We start from the raw sequence: 18,482 nt of genomic DNA, 5'->3' as shown, positions 1-18,482 counted from the left end.
TTGAATTGCAGTTTCTTTCTGCTCTGTACTCTGTGGGAGGGGAAAAAGGTGAGTTGATGGGCATTGCTCACAAAACACATTAGAATTATCAGCAAAATGTGTTGGGGAACATTAAATTTCCTTATTTTTACTCAAGGCCTTGGGCTTCAGCCAGTCAGAAGATACTTATTCTGGCTATACTTCTGCCCTAAGATTTTTCAGGAGTGAAAACTGGGCAAATGTGGTCAGCTGTACTACAGGTTGCCTCTAATTTCCAGAAACTCTAGCTGTGCTAGCTAGCTGTAAATTGGTTGCCTTCAAGCAAAGGATGCACCATTTGGGTTGGGATTTTTTTTTTTGTTGAGTTGGGGTTTTTTTGGTTGGTTGGTGTATTGGTTTGTTTGTTTTTTTTTTTTTCAAGAAAACGTGTAAAATATGTTGAGTTGGGGTTTTTTGGTTGGTTGGTGTATTGGTTTTGGTTTTTTTTTTCAAGAAAACGTGTAAAATATGAAAGTTTCTGCCAGGGAGGAGCAGACAGCTCTTCTTTACCTGCCTCAGGTGAGATGAAGTTCTTGGGCTCTCAGCAGCCACAGGCCTGGTGGAGCAGCTGGCCAGCCCAGGGTCTCCATCACAGGGCAGGGAAACTGGTGGGTGGTAACCTGGGAGGAGTGACCAGTCAGCACTGGGGCAAGGCTGGGGAGCTGAGGTTCAAGATCAAACAAGATGAGCTCAAGTCTTGTTCAGACTTCAAAGAGAAAACCTTTGATAATGTCTTTAGGCATTAGGTGCCTTTTTTGGGGTTTTTTTGGTTGGTTTTTTTTGTTGTTGTTTGTTTGTTTGTTTGGTTTTTGTTTTGTTTTTTTTGGTTTTGGATTGTTTTTTTAAATATGTGAACAATTTTCTTGTCAGTCAGTTACTGAGGAGTTTTTTTGCAACAATAAAATGTTTAATGCAGATCAGTAAATGCAGCATGTACAGAACTGAGGTAACTTGTCCTACTTTGCTCTCATTATATGCCATGAATATACTGTTGCTTAAAAAAATTACTGATTTTGTTTTTTTTCTCAAAAAAAAAATTGTGTTTTTTTAGAGTTGATAGAAATATTCTGATAAAAGTGGGGACTGTTCCTGTCCAGATGCTTATGCAATAACAAGATAGTCATTTTATGAATATACTGTTGCTTAAAAAAATACTGATTTTGTTTGAGATTTTTCTCAAAAAAAAATTGTGGTTTTTTTAGAGTTGATAGAAATATTCTGATAAAAGTGGGGACTGTTCCTGTCCAGATGTTTATGCAATAACAAGATAGTCATTTAGTGAGCACAAGCGTATTGTGCTTTGTCTCGAGTCCAGTTCTATCACTTATTTATGCTGATAAGATTTTTCTTTCAGTTTATAGACATGGCATATGGCTCTTTGCCTCGTCATCCCAAAAGTTTTGTACAGAGTCACTCCTCAGATTCTATTAGCTTTTGTTTATTATTTTTAACAGCTTAGTGAATAAGAGTAAATATTTGCAATGTTCCTGCTATTTCAATATACAAACATCAACACAAAAAATATTTATTCAGTGTTACTTTTAAGGCAAAGTTGCAAAAAGTAAGAACATACCAGAGAACTATTCCTGCATTTATATGCACCATCATGCATGTGTTATAAAGAATTCTCTAGCCCTGAATAATATGGCATATAAAAAGACTCCATGAGCTGACCATACAAGGGCTGTACTTCAGATCCTGGAATGAAAGTGCACAGGTTTCCCATTGTGATGCTTTTTGAGGATATGAATTTGTGGAAGAATACTCATTTCTTGTCATTAGAGCAAGTTATGCAGGGGATGTGAATTTACAATTTGCTATTTACTGTAGTGAATTGCTTACTAGGGTGAGAACTTTTAAGTGGGAGTACCCATCAACCTATGGCAGACTCTTTGGAAAAGTCACTGTTACCTTCTGTATTCTAGTTAAAAAACTCAGCATGGTAAATGTTGATTCTCATCTATTAAAAAAATAAGAATAAATGCTGACTGGCTGTGAAGAATATTAAGTAGTGAATGAACGCTTGAATTTAAAGGACCTGTAGGTTTTAAAAACCACCCAACTGTCATTCCTCCTGAAATCTAGGAAAACAAATTAACTGGATATGGTTACTGCTCAGGTATCTTGTGCGTATTCACCCCCAGACTTCCCTCACACTTGTCATTGTCCCCTTATGTCCTTTGGGGGCTGGGGGGAGGCAGAGTGGGGGTTTGCATGGCTAGCAGTCTCCCTACAAGATCTGTAAAGCCAAAAGGCAGAGATGCATCAGTTAATTAGGGTTTAACAAATGTGTAAGGGAGACTGCGTGTTAATTAATGATGGGCTTTAATAGGCTATTAACCATTTTCCTCAAACTTCTGTAATCTATGTAGACTGTATCATGACCTTCCCCACACAGTTTGCATTTGTCTTATGTAGAGTTGCAGTGCAGTATTTTTGCGGCAAAGCTTTTCCAGAGCCTCTGTATTTACATCTGTTAGAGAACTATCTGTGATGCCTACAGGCACTATTTGTAAGTACTACAGTATCACTGGTCTGTTTGTATTAATTCTGTTCCCTTCTGATTTTAGTTGTGTGCCTGGTTGCTTACCACATATTTTTCATGCTGTTCGTCTGGTCATATTGGAAAACAATCTTTACGCTACCAATGAATCCTTCAAAAGAAGTAAGATGACTTTTGTTTATGAAATAGCCTAGCCAAATGTCTGATTTTTTAGTGTTTGAACAACTTGGTCTCTGATCTCATGCAGTTTTACACTCTGTAGGAAAACACGAATGGCAGTTACAGCTTCTTAATAGAAGTCAGATTGCAATCAGTGTAATGACCAAGAACAAAAAAAAAGTAACAATTTCTCTAATTTTTAATAGATTTTGAAAAAGATATATTTATGGTAGAAAAAATCCTATCCACTTGAAAAATGAAAGTTATTTGAACTAGCAGCCTGAATCTTTGCTTTGGGAATATCAGAGTTTTACATGGGCAAAAATTTATTTCCCTGTATTTAAGACTTATATTTCTTGTCAGCATCTGTCTGTTGTCCTCTGAACTAAAACCTCTTCCCCATCTGTTTTGGTATGAAGGAGCTTTTGGATTGTGGTGGGAGTGCACATTAGTTAGCTGATGGTGGGAAGCCACAGCTGGCTGAGCAGGAGGGGAGCTAGTAAAGAATAGCCACATGAAAAAAGAGGTATGGGAAGGTTCTTCATCAGTGGCCCCAGTGGAAGTTCTGCCCATGCAGCTTTTTACAGCTAGCACAACTTTTTGGCCCCTTCCATTCTGTCTTTGTACAGAAACCCCTGAGTCCTCAGTAGGTGCTGTGTAACACAATCTGTGAGGTCAGGAGGAATCATGCTATGGCTGCCCTGTAGTTGGAAATACCTGCAAAGCAAACACTTACTTTGGCATGGACTCAGCTCTAGCTGCTCTATGCACAGGGTCAGCCTAAAATGAATAGCTTGTGATTTCTATTGTCTGTTGTGTGGAGGTTCCTTTCCAAACAGTTTTCATTCAGTACTAGGATATGTAATTGGGAAAGCAAGTAGATAATTCAAACTAATTGCCATCTTTACTGGGGTTCACACTGCAGTCTTTGCTACAGCCCGGGTGGGTAGGAACAAAATAAATTAAAATTTGGAAATTACATAGCAAAATGTATGCATGTATATGGTGACTGTACTGCTAATTAGAAGGGTTTTCAAATCATTGGGCTGATGCCATGAAAGCATTTTGACAAATCCTGCTGATTATAGTACAATTCCAAATCCATCAGACAATGCTACTGGAGAATTTCAAATGGGGTAGGAAAAGCATCGTAGTTGAGTAATAGAAAGCAATGTGTGGTGTTCCTATGTTCTTTGAATTTGCACAGTGTTGCTGGCAGTAAGTGACATCCTTGTTCCACATCTTTTTCCTATCCTACTAGAGCAGTATTTTAAAAATTTAATCAGGGTATTTTGTAATGTTATGTTACTGATTGGCTTCTGTTTTATAGGATGAAGTCTGCAAATAGAAAAAGATGTATTTTCAAGTGAACTGAGTTAGCAAATACTCATTTGAAGACTGAAAAACAAGCTTTTGCATTTTGTTTTCATGAATACTGCAGCTGGTGCAAACCATGCAGCTTTCTTTTATTTCAAACTTTTACATGTAAAGTAGGTTTTGATGGATTTTGCTGTAGTGTGTGCCGCTCTTTACTTGTGCATACCAGCTTTATACAAGCACTGCATGAAGATGGGAGTGAAAATTAGCACCCAGGCACGAAGGTTTTAGATGTAGGACTACTCTGAGGAGCAATAAAAAACAGATGGAACACTTGCTCTGTTTACATCAAATAAGCATTTGAAAAAAAGTATTCTAAACTAAGTTTCTGTGGTGAGAAATCTTATGTATCCCAATATAAATCAACTCAGATGTTGGTAAGAGTGTTCTTGCAAGGGGAAAAAAATGTTGACCTGAGAAACTCAAGTTAAACAGTGAATATCCAGCTTCAGCTGGAAGTCTGTAGGCTTTGTTAGGAAGGGTAGAGTGGTGCCTTCTCTATGGAAGTGAGAACTGGCTCCTAACTGCATGTTTCTGCCTGCTTTCTTATTTTTGCATGCATCACTTTTTTTGAGGAAAGAAAAATCAATATTATTGTAATGACTAGCTTTCCTGTAAACATAAGTGCTGTGCAGAGGGCTTCTGTTTCTGGCACAAGATGAAGACAGCTCTTCCTGCCAAATGTGGACTTATTTTCAATGATTTTCTATCCTCTTTCTCTGATAAAGATACCAAAGACTTCTGCCTGTTTCTAGAAGCTACAGTGACAAAGCTGGCTATATTGTTGTGTTGCAGAGGAGAGACAGCTCTTCCTGCCAAATGTGGGCTTCTTTTCAAAGATGATTTTCTATCCTCTTTCTCTGATAAAGATACCAAAGACTTCTGCCTGTTTCTAGAAGCTACAGTGACAAAGCTGGCTATATTGTTGTGTTGCAGAGGACTTTGGAGTTCAAGAAATTTATAGTATTTCATGTATACTAAGCATCTCTTTCAATAATTTTTACCTTTTCAGCACGTGCTAGAGCCATGTTTGTTATTGTTTTGGGCAGTGACAGAAGCTGCCATTTTATTCAGAAGATATTCAAGATATGCTTATTTTACCATACAGGACCCATCTCTTCCTTCTCTCAGCCAGTCCCTAAAGTAAAAACACATCCTAACACCTGCATGAAGAGAATAGCAGTGACAAAGAATAAAAGGGAAATAAAGCTGTTTTTCTGCTATTACTAGTTGTGTATTTTCCTTCAGTTAAACACTGACATCCCTAGATTATATTCACTAGTTAATATTTGGCATTACAGAAGTAAATTGACTGACCTTTTAGAGGAATGATAAGCTCTTGATCTTTCTCTTGAAGAATGTTGCTTAGTACTTCTGGAAGCATTCAGCATGGCATCAGTACCAAATCAGAAGCGTTTTTAATTTTGTCTTGAGCTGCCATAAAATGAGTTAGCTGTTGTGGGAACACCAGGTTATTTGCTGTAATACCCTGTACATGTTGCTAATCCATCTTTATATAATGAATATTTATTCCTCTTTACACATCTACAGTTAATATGTAACTTGGAATTTGCTAATATTTCTTTGATTTTAAAAATTATTCCAGTTTCATCTGTCATATTCAGACAAGGAGTCCCTAGAGAGGGAGCCTAGAGGTGAATCCCAGCAAGAAGTCTTAAGACGAGCAGCCAAGGATCTTCCTATCTATACACGGACAATGTCTGGAGGTAAATAGGTGTTCAGGAGACTAACAAAGGCAGGTGTCTTGATGTACTACTTAAACTAATTTAAAAAGAGTTTTCAAGGGTTTGGATTGAAGGGAAGAAGTGTTTTCCATATTTCATAAAATTACAGAGTGGTTCCTGAACTTTAATTTAGCTTTGTGCAGCAACATTTATTCAGTGTATTAAGATTGTTGGGAAGTAAATCACAGCATACATTTTAGGATTTTAAAGTGGATTGACAATGCCTTGCTTTTGTTTTCAAATTGATATTAACAAATAGCTTCTGCTACTAACAAGTTGGAGAAGAGGCTGTAGCATTCATTAACTGTGTAAATTTCTTTTATCATAGGTTAAAAATAATAATAAAAACAGAATCGCTGTCTGCATGTCATCTATAGCTAGATAGATCACAGTAAGAAACTATTACTGTTTTACTTGTTGGTCATTCCGTTGCAAGAACAAAAGATCTTCCAAACTAAGAGTGAATCTAACCCTACTCAAATTGTCAGTTTTTGAATGCTGGCTAGCTAAGCAAATCCAAGAGATAATCTCACATAATAAATTAAAGCTGTTAGAATAATAGCTTAAAATAGCTATATTGTTGAACAGTCTTTAACATTTTTCCAGTCTAGTGAGGGTTTTGTGGGTTTTGTTGGTCGGTTGTTTTGCAGACCTATAAGGCTTGCGAGAAAAAAAAATAATAGATTAGCATGATTAGCAGAGATGGCAAAAAGGGAGCTTTTTGGGTTCAGTCTGATAGATTCAGCATTGCAAGAGTGCTTCGGTATTTTCAGCTGCTTCTGATCATGCTGAAAGGCTTTCCTGCGGGTTCTTCTGGGCTGGCTGATAGTATTTACTTTTGCACAGAATTCAGAAATCAAAATGTGTAAGTGTACTTTGAAATCTAATCTTGGAACTTTTTTCTTTAGCAATCAGATACTGTGACAGATGCCATCTTGTAAAACCAGATCGTTGCCATCACTGTTCAGTATGCGACAAGTAAGAATATCCTTAAATAAGTGATTTTCTGAATTAATCAATTTTTCTTTGTTAGCACAGAAGCTTTTATTTTTTATTAGTAGACTTTTCAGGCTTAATATTTTGGCAGATATACGTTTCCCCCCTTAGATTTTCTTCTATTATCTTTAGTTTTCATTTACTTATTTCTAAGGAAGTCTGTAACTTAGTCTAATTCATTTCATGACTCCCTCGATGCCAACATGGATTACATGGTCTTATATATTCTTTACATAATGGTTAAAAATTATAAATATTAATAAAGAATTTTCCTTAAGAATGTAACCAAAAATAGATTATTTTAAAAATGTACTTCTTTTGTTAGAATCTGAATAAGCATCACTACCCATCTCAATCTAATCATGGTGTCACATCATACCTGAGGTAATACACTTAATACCCTATTTTTTACTGGATAACTTGCAGTTTACTTTTTAGAGAAAGAAACAGCCAAGCATTTTCCCACTTCTAACTCAAGCCATAAAATTAAATTCTTGTTTGTCTCACACAAAAGGAAGTTCATATCCATACTTTCCAGAAGTCTGATTGCTTTCTAATTTAATCTTTCTTTTGGCTGTTCTCTCTGATCCTTCTGCAGTGAGCTTGGATGTCTGTGTTTCTTCACTCTGGCCCCCCAGTGCTTTGTATTTTTAACTTTGAGAGAAGACATTTCTTCCAAGGGAGGTTTATTCTTAGCCTTAAGGCTGTTCCAAATACTCTTCAGCTGATCAAAGGCTACAACAGGATTGTGAGGTGGAGAAGACATTGCTTTGTCCAGGACAGCAGCAGAGGCACTGAAAGAGAGGCAGAGTTGAGGCAGGAAGAGCATCTTGGTTGTGTTCTATGGAATGGTGGTTGCAGTGTAAGATAGGAACATAGTCATGTGTGTTTCTAGTGAAGGAAAAAGGTGACTTGTTATCCACAAAATGTGAGTGAAATTTGCAGAATGCAATTAATTAAAACATTTTGTAGAATACCTTTATTTTATCCTTATCAAAATTTTCTCATTTCGATCATATCTGATTTTCTTGTGAACATTTTATTGAGAGTGATTAATTGCAAAATTGTTTGGGATTTTTTTGTACAAGGTAATCTCTTAAAAACCTTTTCTATTTGCATAAAAGATGTATATATCTATGAAAACAGACCATATTCTTGGAAATATATTTAGCTGTATCACTACATAATAATTGAATTAGCCCAGTTTCTAAGGCTCTACCAGTAAATAAACAGCAGTTGAAAATCCTTGATTGAGGACCAAATGCTAAAGTTGACCAGATCCTGTAGATTGCATTTTCTTAAATCATAAATTCTTGACATATCAAATGTTTCCAGTTTGGCTTATCTGCCATTTCTGCTGTTCCCTTGTAGGTAAACTGTATTATGTGAATTTAAATAGATGTATTTATTAAACAGATTACATAACATATAGTAAATGTGGATAATACTTAATCTGTATGTAAATAATTTAAATCTGGCATGTATTGCTTCTGACTTTTTTTTTTTCTTTTGGTGATGCTTGGAATTCTGCTGGGGCTTTTTAAAGATGCATTTTGAAAATGGATCATCACTGCCCTTGGTGAGTGTACTACTGGTTTTCTTTTCTTATGTTCTGATTTGGTAAAATACATTTTTGTGGGGCCTGCCATGATGATGATGCTTCAGCATTCCTAGAGTTAGATGCATATGTGAGGTTACTGGTCTTGCAGACCTGTTGGAGTTATTTACTGAGTGTCTTCTTTTCCTAGTTGTCATATACAGAAAGAAGTTCAAAAATTATTTTTCTTGGACCTTTAAGTGAGGTATTTCTTTATGTTTTTACAAGTATGGATGAAGTAGACTTCTAATCAGTGAGAACTTATTTTAAGAATTGCATCTTTTCTTCATCAAGTTTGGATATTACCGTGCTTTAGTCACAATGACAGGTGAAGTGCTACCCTAGGTTTGAAACTAAAGGGCAAGGCTGTGCCTAGTTCCTTTTACCAAAGCTCCCAGGACAGCTGGAGTGGGCTTGCTGGAAACACCAGGTTAGCACTTTCAGTTTTATGGGTTCTTTGTTTTCTTTCATTCTTTCTCCCCACTGCCGTCTCAGCCCACACAGTGGTTTTGTTCTCCTGTCTTTTCTTAGCAGCCCTTGGAACCAGTGGATAGACAGGATGTATAATTAGTTTTATGTCAGTTTGGCAGGTGTATCTCACAAAAATAATTAAAGATAATTGCTTAGTAAGGTCCAAGTTTAGAGGATTGAGTAGTACATGGCAGCTCTTCACCATATAAAATGATCAGAAAAGAAGAATCCCCTTTGCTGGACAAACTGAATGGTAGATGGTTCTAAGCAGTTGTTTTGACACTTTCTTATATCACATTCTAGGGCAGAGGAGGCTCTGTCCTGGGGCAGGAAGGGGTGCTGAGGTTCCCCTATTTCTCTTGGTCCTGACTATAGCATCTGCCATAATGTAATTTGATTTTAAGCATCTCATCTTATTTTGCATCTACATGGTAGATACAATTGAAAGAAATAGTTAGTAGTATAGGGTAGAGTATTGTTGCTGTAGGGATAATCAGCATGTGAAAATTGAGGATGTTCAGTAATAGTAGTGTGCTTCTTAAAAAAAAACAAAACACAAACAACAACAAACAAGATCACAACAAAGTAAACAGGTAAAACCATTGAATGTGGAACAAATTTCTTAGAACAAAAAAGACAGTTTCCTTTTTTCAGGTTTTTAATAGCGGCCTTGTTGAAAACTCCAAGAAAAACAGTAAACAGTTGCCAGGCTATTTCTGACAAAATATCAGTGAAGAGTCTCAATATGACTATTATTATTCAGTATTATAGACACTTCTTATAAGCTCTATGGTCTCTTTGGGATTATTTTGTGCTTTTATGTCTTAAGACATTTACATGAAAATGTCCTTCATGTAAGCTTAAATTTCAGACTAAAAATCCATTGTATCAAATAACAGATTATAAACAGTACTTAGGTTTTGTGTAAAGGGACAGGGAAGTGTTATTTCACTAGGGCAGAAACTTCTAGAAAAACTCTTGTTTTCCTCTCAGTAGCATTTGCATACCATATATGTTTGCACTCTTCTTAATTTAACGACATAAACATATCCAGTTTGAGAGAGTATTTACACTGCTCATTGGTTTTAATCTAATAAGGGATGGGTGCAAAAAATAAAAATACAAATAGAGAAGGTAATTGAAAGATATGTAATGCTTCTTGATGGAGAGGTGTTCATTTTGTACTCCATCTAACAGAAATGCATTAAAAAAGAGGTATTTTGTGTTTTTTCCTAATTTGAGCAGATGTTCACAGTTCCTTGCTCACCCTGAAAAAAAGAACTATGTGGAAGAGATGGAAGAGTTTTGAAATACTGCAGAGTTGCTGATCAAGCTTTATAGTCTCCTGTAAAGACCCAAGTTCAAAGGTTCTTAGGGAAATAGATGACTATCTTGCCAACAAAAGTAAGGGTGCAGTTCAGTATAATGGATGGGCTTCAGCCTCTCTGAACATCATTAGGTTCTGCTTTGCTGTTCATGTTGTGATTTTTTTGGTGGGAACAAGTTGGATGGGAAGGAAGGGGGAAAGAACTCACGTGATGCTTAGGGAGAGCAGGGAAACAGCAATGAGAGCTGTTTCTCTAATTTAATCTGCCAGGAAAAGGATTTCTGGAGAGAGGATGGGTAAAAATAATCTATGGAAAGTAAGATGAAGCTCTTGGAAGGCAGAGGTAATGAGAGGTTGTCATGTCCTAGCCCCAAGTCAGCTGTCTTTGCTCTCTAGGAGGCTTTATTTTGGCTGTCACTCCTGCACTAATGAAAGCACTGTGATAAACAGAAATATTTAATGCTAAGTGCCCACTAACTACTCTGAAAGGTTTAAGTGATGCATTGGGCATTTCTAGTGCTGCTGCTACTCATTATATACAGATGGACCTGCTGGTGGGAATCCAATGGTTTGAGGCATCACCAAAAATACTGTTTGTATATAACACTCCTAGTGCTAACAAGGTGCATTTAGGAATACCTTAGGAATAACTCAAAACATCTCTCCTTTATCTTTTGAGTGATCCAAATAGTTAGCACGTCCTGGATTCTGTGATGTTTTTTGTTAATTGAGTTGCATCACCTTCAGTACCTTATAAATTATTTCTTTGCCTGGCATTTTCAGTAAACTAAACCAGCAGACAGGAATGATATATATTCTTTTTGTACTTGAAAATTTAGTGTTTAACATGTTAGCTGTAATCCAAATTGTTATTCTGGACTGTTCTGACTGTATGAATGTTTCACTGCAATAACATACCATTATTTAGCTGGTTGTTGGTATATTTATCAGTTTTACTCTTTCTCAGAAATGTTAGGTTTCCAATCTAACCACCATTCTTGAGGTTTGAGATTTGATGCTACATGCTCAAACAGTGCAATTACAAAACCTTGGTGTTTACTTCTCTTCAGTGTTCTGATGAAGGAGATTCTTTTCCAGTAAGACCTCTGCAGTCTGGGGCCTTGTCAAATTTGAAGGGAGTATAATAATTTATGCAAATTTATTTTGACACGTGTGCCGCATGCCATTGTGCAAAACAACAGTTACAAAGAAATCTGTCTTTGATACAAGAAATTTCATCTTTGGGGAATAACATTTCACTTGATATTTTTTTTTTCTCACATCAAACAGTGCCTTAAGTAATAACCGTTCTAAAATAAGTGTCCTGAAAGGAAAGTAGGATTATCATAGAAAACTTGAACCTAAATTGCTTACTTTTACGTATTTAATGAAAAAGCCCACTTCACTGTGGAGAATTTCATGTTTAGTTTTCGGTAAGAATAATGATGAACTTAAAAATATATCTTCTTTTTCTTTAATTAGAGCAATCTGTTGTGCTTAGCTGTAGTTAATATGAATGCTTAGGTATTGCTGCATGTTTAAATGAAAATGCACAATTTAATATTTAGCCAAGATGTTACGTCTTGTCTAAACAAAACATAGAACAAACTGACCCAACTCACTACCCACCCTGAGAATGGGTAATATTAAGGTACAGTGAAAATTTCTTTGCTATTTGAAGATTTTACCCTTGTCTGACTAGCATGCCTTCTGCCATTAGCATCACCATCTCCCTAAAGAAGAGAACAATTGTGGTAACTTGTCCTGCACTTCTGGAAGCTAAAGTTGAGCCTCGCCACACATTCTTTTTTTTTTTTTTCCCTTAAGAATTATTCGTCAATACGCAAGTATCTTTATGGATGTAGTCTTCTCTTAATTGGCTGATCATTTTGACAGCCAGTTGAATTGACAGTATCAGTTAGGTTTTTTTGAAACTCATATGAAGAGTTCTGTCAAGGTTAGTGCACAGATAATTTAAGATAATTTTGATTAGCTTCTCAATACAACCAAATAAAAGAGGAAGCAGTTTACCAATAAACTGCTCATGGGGAGTGCTCCAATACTTTTTCATTTGGTGGGTGTAATATCATTATGTGTTTAATAGACCTCTAAAATTCCTAATACTTAGTATGTTGTCTCTAATGGGAAGCTGCTAGGGTCCTAAATGCATCCTCACATCATAGTGTATACTAGTTGCTCATTATCATGTATAAAAATCTTTTCAAATGGGAGGCAGGTGATCTTAAAGCCCATAAGTGAAAATAATAAAATGAGATTTATTTTAACATTTAGATGTGTTTCTAATGTCTTATTCCCTGTCATGTTGTCACTGGTATGGAAAGTTTTCTATTCCAGAGTAGCATTTCTCTCATTTTATGTAAATATAAATATTTTTAGGAATCTCCTATGAATGTTCTTACATTTGAGAATCTTACTAAGAAGTTTTATGTTATGAAAAGTTTTAAGCATATAGTATGATTAATGAAGGAGGATTTGGATTAAATGAGACTGCTTTTATTCTCAGAAAATTCAGTTAAGTTTCAGTTCCTGGCTTGTTACTGCCCCTGTTGACATGCAGTGTGCCTAATGGTATAACATGGATACTTACCTGCAAACTAAAAAAAAATAGCTAACTGCAGTCACATTTACATCAGATGTGCTGAGAAAAAGTTTCATACCATTAGTGAAAATTTAATTTCAGTAAGCTGTTGAAAGCAGTGTTATCTGGTAAAGTTGTTTGGGCTTTTTTGTGGTGGTGGTGGTGTTTTGATTTGGGTTACTACACTGATTTGCAAATTGAAGCTAAATCCATTCCAGTAGCTTCAAGCAGCAGAGATAGGAAGTAAAACTTGGTTTACATGCTGGTATAAATGTTGTTAGAGTAAATAAGTTTCATATAAACTGGATGAAAGCAAAGAAAACTTTCACGATGTTTCATTCTTACGTGTTTGTTTGTTTTTATCAGGGTGAACAACTGTGTAGGATTCTCCAATTACAAATTTTTTCTTCTCTTCTTGGCTTACTCGCTACTGTATTGCCTTTTCATCGCTGCAACAGATTTGCAGTACTTTATCAAGTTTTGGACAGTAAGTACTCTGATCTACATGCTGTCTTCAAGTGTGTGAAGTTACTACTGTGCAAGAAATCTAAGATTCTAAAGGGACCTAAAAAAAAGCTAAAGACAGACATTTTTACAAGGACGTGTAGTGATAGGGCAAGGAGAAATGGCTTTAAGCTGAAAGAGGGCAGATATTGATTAGGTATTACAGACAAATTCTTTACTGTGAGGGTGGTGAGGCACTGGAACAGGTTGCCCAGAGAAGTTATCAATTCCCCATTCCTGGAGGTGTTCCAGGCCAGGTTAGAGGGGGCTTTGAGGAACCTGGTCTAGCTGAAAGTGCCCCTGTCCATGGTGGGGCGTTGGGAACTAAATGATTGTTAAGGTCCCATCCCAGCCCAGGCATTCTGTGATTCCAAGGCATTGCATTGTAAGCTAGTATCTCCTAATGCCATGTACAAAAGTATAGCCTATATATGCAATCATAGCCTTCATTTTTTCAAATTATTCTTCTCTAAAAGACACTTCAAAGTTCAGGTCTAAATTTCAGATTCTTGCTCTCAGTATTTATAGTTTCCCAAGAAAGAGCCTGTTTCTTTAACTTAGATGCTGTCACCAACCTAATTTCATGGCTGTCTGTACATAGAAGGTATATAATCCATTTATTGATATTCTTGTTGTGTGGTGTATTTTTCTGTGTGCTGAATTTGATTTGGCTGAATAGGGGATTATTAATAATCAAATAAAATAGCTATTTCCCCAATTCTAATGGCTTTTTTTTAAATTTTCAGAATGGCCTTCCTGATACTCAAGCCAAGTTCCACATCATGTTTTTATTCTTTGCTGCAGCTATGTTTTCTGTCAGCTTGTCTTCTCTCTTTGGGTATCACTGTTGGCTTGTCAGCAAGAATAAATCTACATTAGGTAAGTAGATTTAATGCTTCTCTGTTTGACAGCAAAAAGTAAATGATAAATGTATCTTATATGCACAGGAGTAGTGGAGGAAGTGCGAAATTCTACACCGGTTCCTTGCATCTTGGTTAGAAGACTCCCAAGTTCTTCTGTTCCCTGGAAATTTTGACTCTTTCTCTTGCCCAAAAGGGCCAAGTTATTAATAAATTCAGCATTCTTCCTCTCACTGCTTTCCACCCACAGTTTGTTAACAGACATGGAATAAACGAAAAAAAATTAAATAAAATCAAGATAAATTCCTAATAAATGTTAGATGGACTACTGCATGCTCTCACATGTAATGTTTGAATGCACATGTGTCTGATCACAAAACGTAATAAATGAAGTCCAGAAGATTTCAGTACCTGTTCTCTACTGCATGCTGGACTGTAATAATGCCAATTTGCACTATAGTCATTAAAATTTCTAAGTCTCTAAATGCTTTCCTGTTGACGTAAGCTGATTTAAAGTAGGTCAGTGAATTGACCTGTTTTTTCCTGGTTTTGGATTTGTTAATGATGATTTTGATGATTAATGGAAAACTTTGAAAATAGGTATTGTATCAATGGAAGAAAGCTTGTTTCCTTCAAGATTTCCTCTAGGATGTTTGAGTTTCTTCAGTATTCTAACAAATCATTGACTTTAAACAATTTTTTACTAGTATTAATTTCTACCTAGGTATAAGTAGAGAAAAGTTTTATTAAAGATGCTTATTTGAATGGAAATAAATTAGTGTTCTGTTTCTAAAGTGATCTTACAATTACAGTGCAAAAAATTTGTTCAGAGGTAATCATAATGCATTACACTTCTAATTCAATATTTTGTGTTTTCAAAACAAATGGAATCCCATACATGTTTCCTGCATACTTAAGTTACTCAAAAAGATCTGGGTGTCTCTTCCCATTTTTGGGAAATTGCTCAATATGTGAAGTCTTAAAAACACAGTAATTTGGTAATGAAGCCCTGATAGCTTTAAGTGTGACCGTGCTTAAATCACCCTGGGAGTTATTTTCCTAGCTTAATATGGACATCTGAAAGGATGCCCCCATTTTCCCTTCCCCCTTCTTTAAACCCCATTGTAATTAATGCACACTGCATGTGGAAGGTCATTTCCAGCAGTTCTTGGCTGAGGTTTGACTGCAGAAGGACAGTCTCAGCATGGTTCTGACATGGTTTGTGGGAGCTGTACTGCCAGGACATCAGGACAGAGCTTGCCTGCTATGTATAGCCAATTAAGGGAATTAAATGGCCATCAGTCACTTGGTGAAAAGTGAATGAATTTTCTGCTTCAGGCACTTCGCAACACTTGAAGCTATATTTAGCTCTCTTCTCCAGAAATTTAGGTTGGATAGCCAGGGGGAATAATCTGGGTCTATGAGCAAAGACGTTTCTTTATGCAGTGGTAAAAACACACAGTATTTTCATACCTCAGTGTGTGTGTAAAGCTAGTCTTACTACTAGAGTAGGTTAACTTTTTCTTCTTTTCCATTACTTACTCTGTAAGAAAAAGTAAGAAAACCTTTGTTTAGGTATTTCTTTCTTGAATGCTGTCTGTGGTATAATCACAGACTGAAATCTTTATATAAACATATCATGCCTTCTTAAAAACTGAGTTCCTCATGCTTCCTTGCCTTGATGAGGGAAGAGGGTGAAAGAGACTTCCACCCTTCCTCGGCCACTGGACATGCTCCACACACACAGTGCCTGTGTAGCACTCACTGACTTTGGCTGCTCTTGCTCTCAGTCATTTGGGCAGTACAGCCTTTCCTCTTGAGTGAATGGCAAAGCAGTTGCCTAAGTACTAGCGGGAGAGTAACCTGCAAAGAGGTCTAATTAATCTTTTTCTTTTAAGAGGTATTCAGAGCGCCCATATTTCGTCACAGAACAGATAAAAATGGTTTTAGCCTGGGCTTCAGCAAAAACCTAAGGCAGGTGTTTGGTGACGAGAAGAAATACTGGTTGCTGCCTGTGTTTTCAAGGTATGCTGTTCCTAATGCTTAATTTGTTTAAACTGTTGAATAATCAGCATCCAGAGTGTTTGGGGGATGGTTAGTTTTTTGAAATAATACACAGTAATAAATAAAAAAAACTTCTTCAAAGTTGAGAGTTTTTTTGTACTTATGACACTAATTCTGAATTTTTCAGTTTAGGGGATGGTTGCTCCTTTCCAACTTGCCTTGTTAATCAGGATCCTGAGCAAGCTTCTACACCTGGTGTACTTAATTCAACATCCAAAAGGTAATCTGTTTTGTTATCCATTCCATATAGTTGATCTTTTTTTTAACTGTGCACACATAAACAAAAGTATGTATAATATACTTAAAAGTGGTGAGCAAATGAAGGTTGTCCTCAGATTTCTATTTAAATGTATTGAAATGAGGCAGGGTGGGTTTTTCCCCTAATGTGCTCTCTCTCTGTTCAGTGACATCCCAGGACCTGAATTTTTCACACCTGCCTAACAATCAATATCAGCAGTACTCTTTATGCATACATGTGAGATGGTTAGTCACACTGCCTGTGATACAAATCCATTGCCTTGCATGGCTTTTGGGGATACCTGCTTTTTCTTGTCTGCTGAAAGCTACTCCATATGAGGGAATCATCCCTAATGGCACTTGGGCCAAAGCACAGGAAGCTGAATATTAAGTGTTGTTTCTGCTGATAATAGAACATGTTTTATTAATTCTTATCCTTAATGGACATGACTTCTTTAAAGTGTGAAAAGTATGCATGGTCTCCTTTGAATAAGTTCATATTTCATCTTTTTTGAAATATTTGATAAGTGTACTGAATATGAGGCTAAGAAATTATAATGAAATCATACTGACAATCTTTTATTCATCAAAGAAATATATGACATTTCATCTTGCTGTTTACTGATGTTTTATCTTATCCCAGCATTCTGTAGCTTACGTTAGGAAAGAGATTTTGGAGATGTTCTCTCCACTACTTATCCTGTCAGTTTTGTTGTAGTGAAGAAGAATATAGGTTAGAGTGCATTTGGGGCTGAAGTACATGTATTAATATAAAATAGCTGTCAAATTAAAAATCCCTGTGCTTTTTAGATTGTGCTTGCACTTGTGACAACCACAGTGTAATGTATATAATGATAAAAAAGTAGTGATTCATCAGACAAGAAGCAAGGTAAGATAAGGAAAATACTGCGTATGACAAACTGTTTGTAATGTGTGGTAAGATGATGAAAAATTACTGCAGTTCACTAATGTTCTTTTTATTGGTGCTACAGTGAGAACCATCTGTTTCCTGCAAAGCCGTTGTGTGATTCCCAGAGCCACCTACTTACAGATGCACCATCTTGGCCAGAAACTGCTGCAAAGGCTGACAAGGGCAAAGTCGGTAAGGAGCTGACTTATGCTGCAATGATTTGGGTTGTATAAACTAGTTTTGGAGGATATATTGTAACAATGACCACGGTCACATGGTTTATATTTGTGAACCAAAATTCATGAAGCTTTTTCAAAATACATGCTTGTAGCAAGTTCCATGTGTCAAGCTGCTGTGCCTTGCCCTTTAAGCCTGACCAAGGGATATCAGAACACTGATACCAGTAGGTGCTAATTATTTTTTAAGCTAGGTCCGATAGCACCTTTGACAACAAATTCCTTATAAAAGAGATGACACCTATTTTCAGCTTGTGAAAAGCTGTATAATAGACACGGGACAGGATTTGACTTGGTAATAGAGTAATGTCATTAAAATGATTGTTAATTCATGGTTGTATTATTTGCTGAAATAATGAAATCATTAATTGAGACCTTTTCCTGTGGGAATACTATTTTTTGTCTTTTTAGGTATGAGCAATCCTGCATTAACCATGGAAAATGAAACCTAATTTCCCTTAAAAGAAGCATCTGCGTATGTAAGGAAAGGTATGTTAATATTCTCTGTATTTATTCTTTTATTTGATGATTCCTTACCATTTGAAGAATGCACAAAAGAAAAATTACTAAAATACTTCATATGTGTTTTCTTTTCTTCAATTAATTTTTTACCATGTGTAGTAGCACATGAATTCACAGTTTTAAACTAAACCTCCTATTTCTTGATGTGTCATGTTTGCAAATTAGTTTGATCTTAATACTCATTGCTTTTTAGGTAATAGTCCAATATAATATTATTGTTGCCTTTATTTAGAAAGATACTGAAAATTGTGAGTATTCAAGCTGTTCAGCCAATATTTGTAACGCTAAGTTTGAAAATTAGGCTGGTTCTTAACACTGAATGCAAAGGTCATAGCTTTGCCTGCTAAAACAGGTAAA

General features: G+C 36.2%; 1 protein-coding gene across 3 annotated transcripts in view; it reads left to right on the top strand.

Annotated features, from left to right (window-relative positions):
* ZDHHC2 (zinc finger DHHC-type palmitoyltransferase 2) overlaps positions 1-18,482 on the top strand; it is a 34,048-nt gene that overhangs the window by 10,880 nt on the left and 4,686 nt on the right. For all 3 annotated transcript variants that reach the window (XM_039700074.1, XM_039700075.1, XM_039700076.1), the window contains 10 exons: positions 2,589-2,683; positions 5,664-5,784; positions 6,711-6,780; positions 8,345-8,377; positions 13,159-13,279; positions 14,043-14,175; positions 16,055-16,181; positions 16,348-16,440; positions 17,450-17,559; positions 18,015-18,092. In XM_039700074.1, coding sequence (XP_039556008.1) covers positions 2,589-2,683; positions 5,664-5,784; positions 6,711-6,780; positions 8,345-8,377; positions 13,159-13,279; positions 14,043-14,175; positions 16,055-16,181; positions 16,348-16,440; positions 17,450-17,559; positions 18,015-18,055 — 944 coding nt within the window. In that variant the 3' untranslated portion in view covers positions 18,056-18,092. The remainder of the gene's footprint in view (positions 1-2,588; positions 2,684-5,663; positions 5,785-6,710; positions 6,781-8,344; positions 8,378-13,158; positions 13,280-14,042; positions 14,176-16,054; positions 16,182-16,347; positions 16,441-17,449; positions 17,560-18,014; positions 18,093-18,482) is intronic.

Source organism: Passer montanus, unplaced genomic scaffold (genome assembly GCF_014805655.1).
Source record: "Passer montanus isolate IOZ18808 unplaced genomic scaffold, ASM1480565v1 scaffold14, whole genome shotgun sequence".
NCBI lineage: Eukaryota > Metazoa > Chordata > Aves > Passeriformes > Passeridae > Passer > Passer montanus.
The sequence above is the reverse complement of the archived record's forward strand: the minus strand, read 5'-3'. Positions and strand labels throughout refer to the sequence as shown.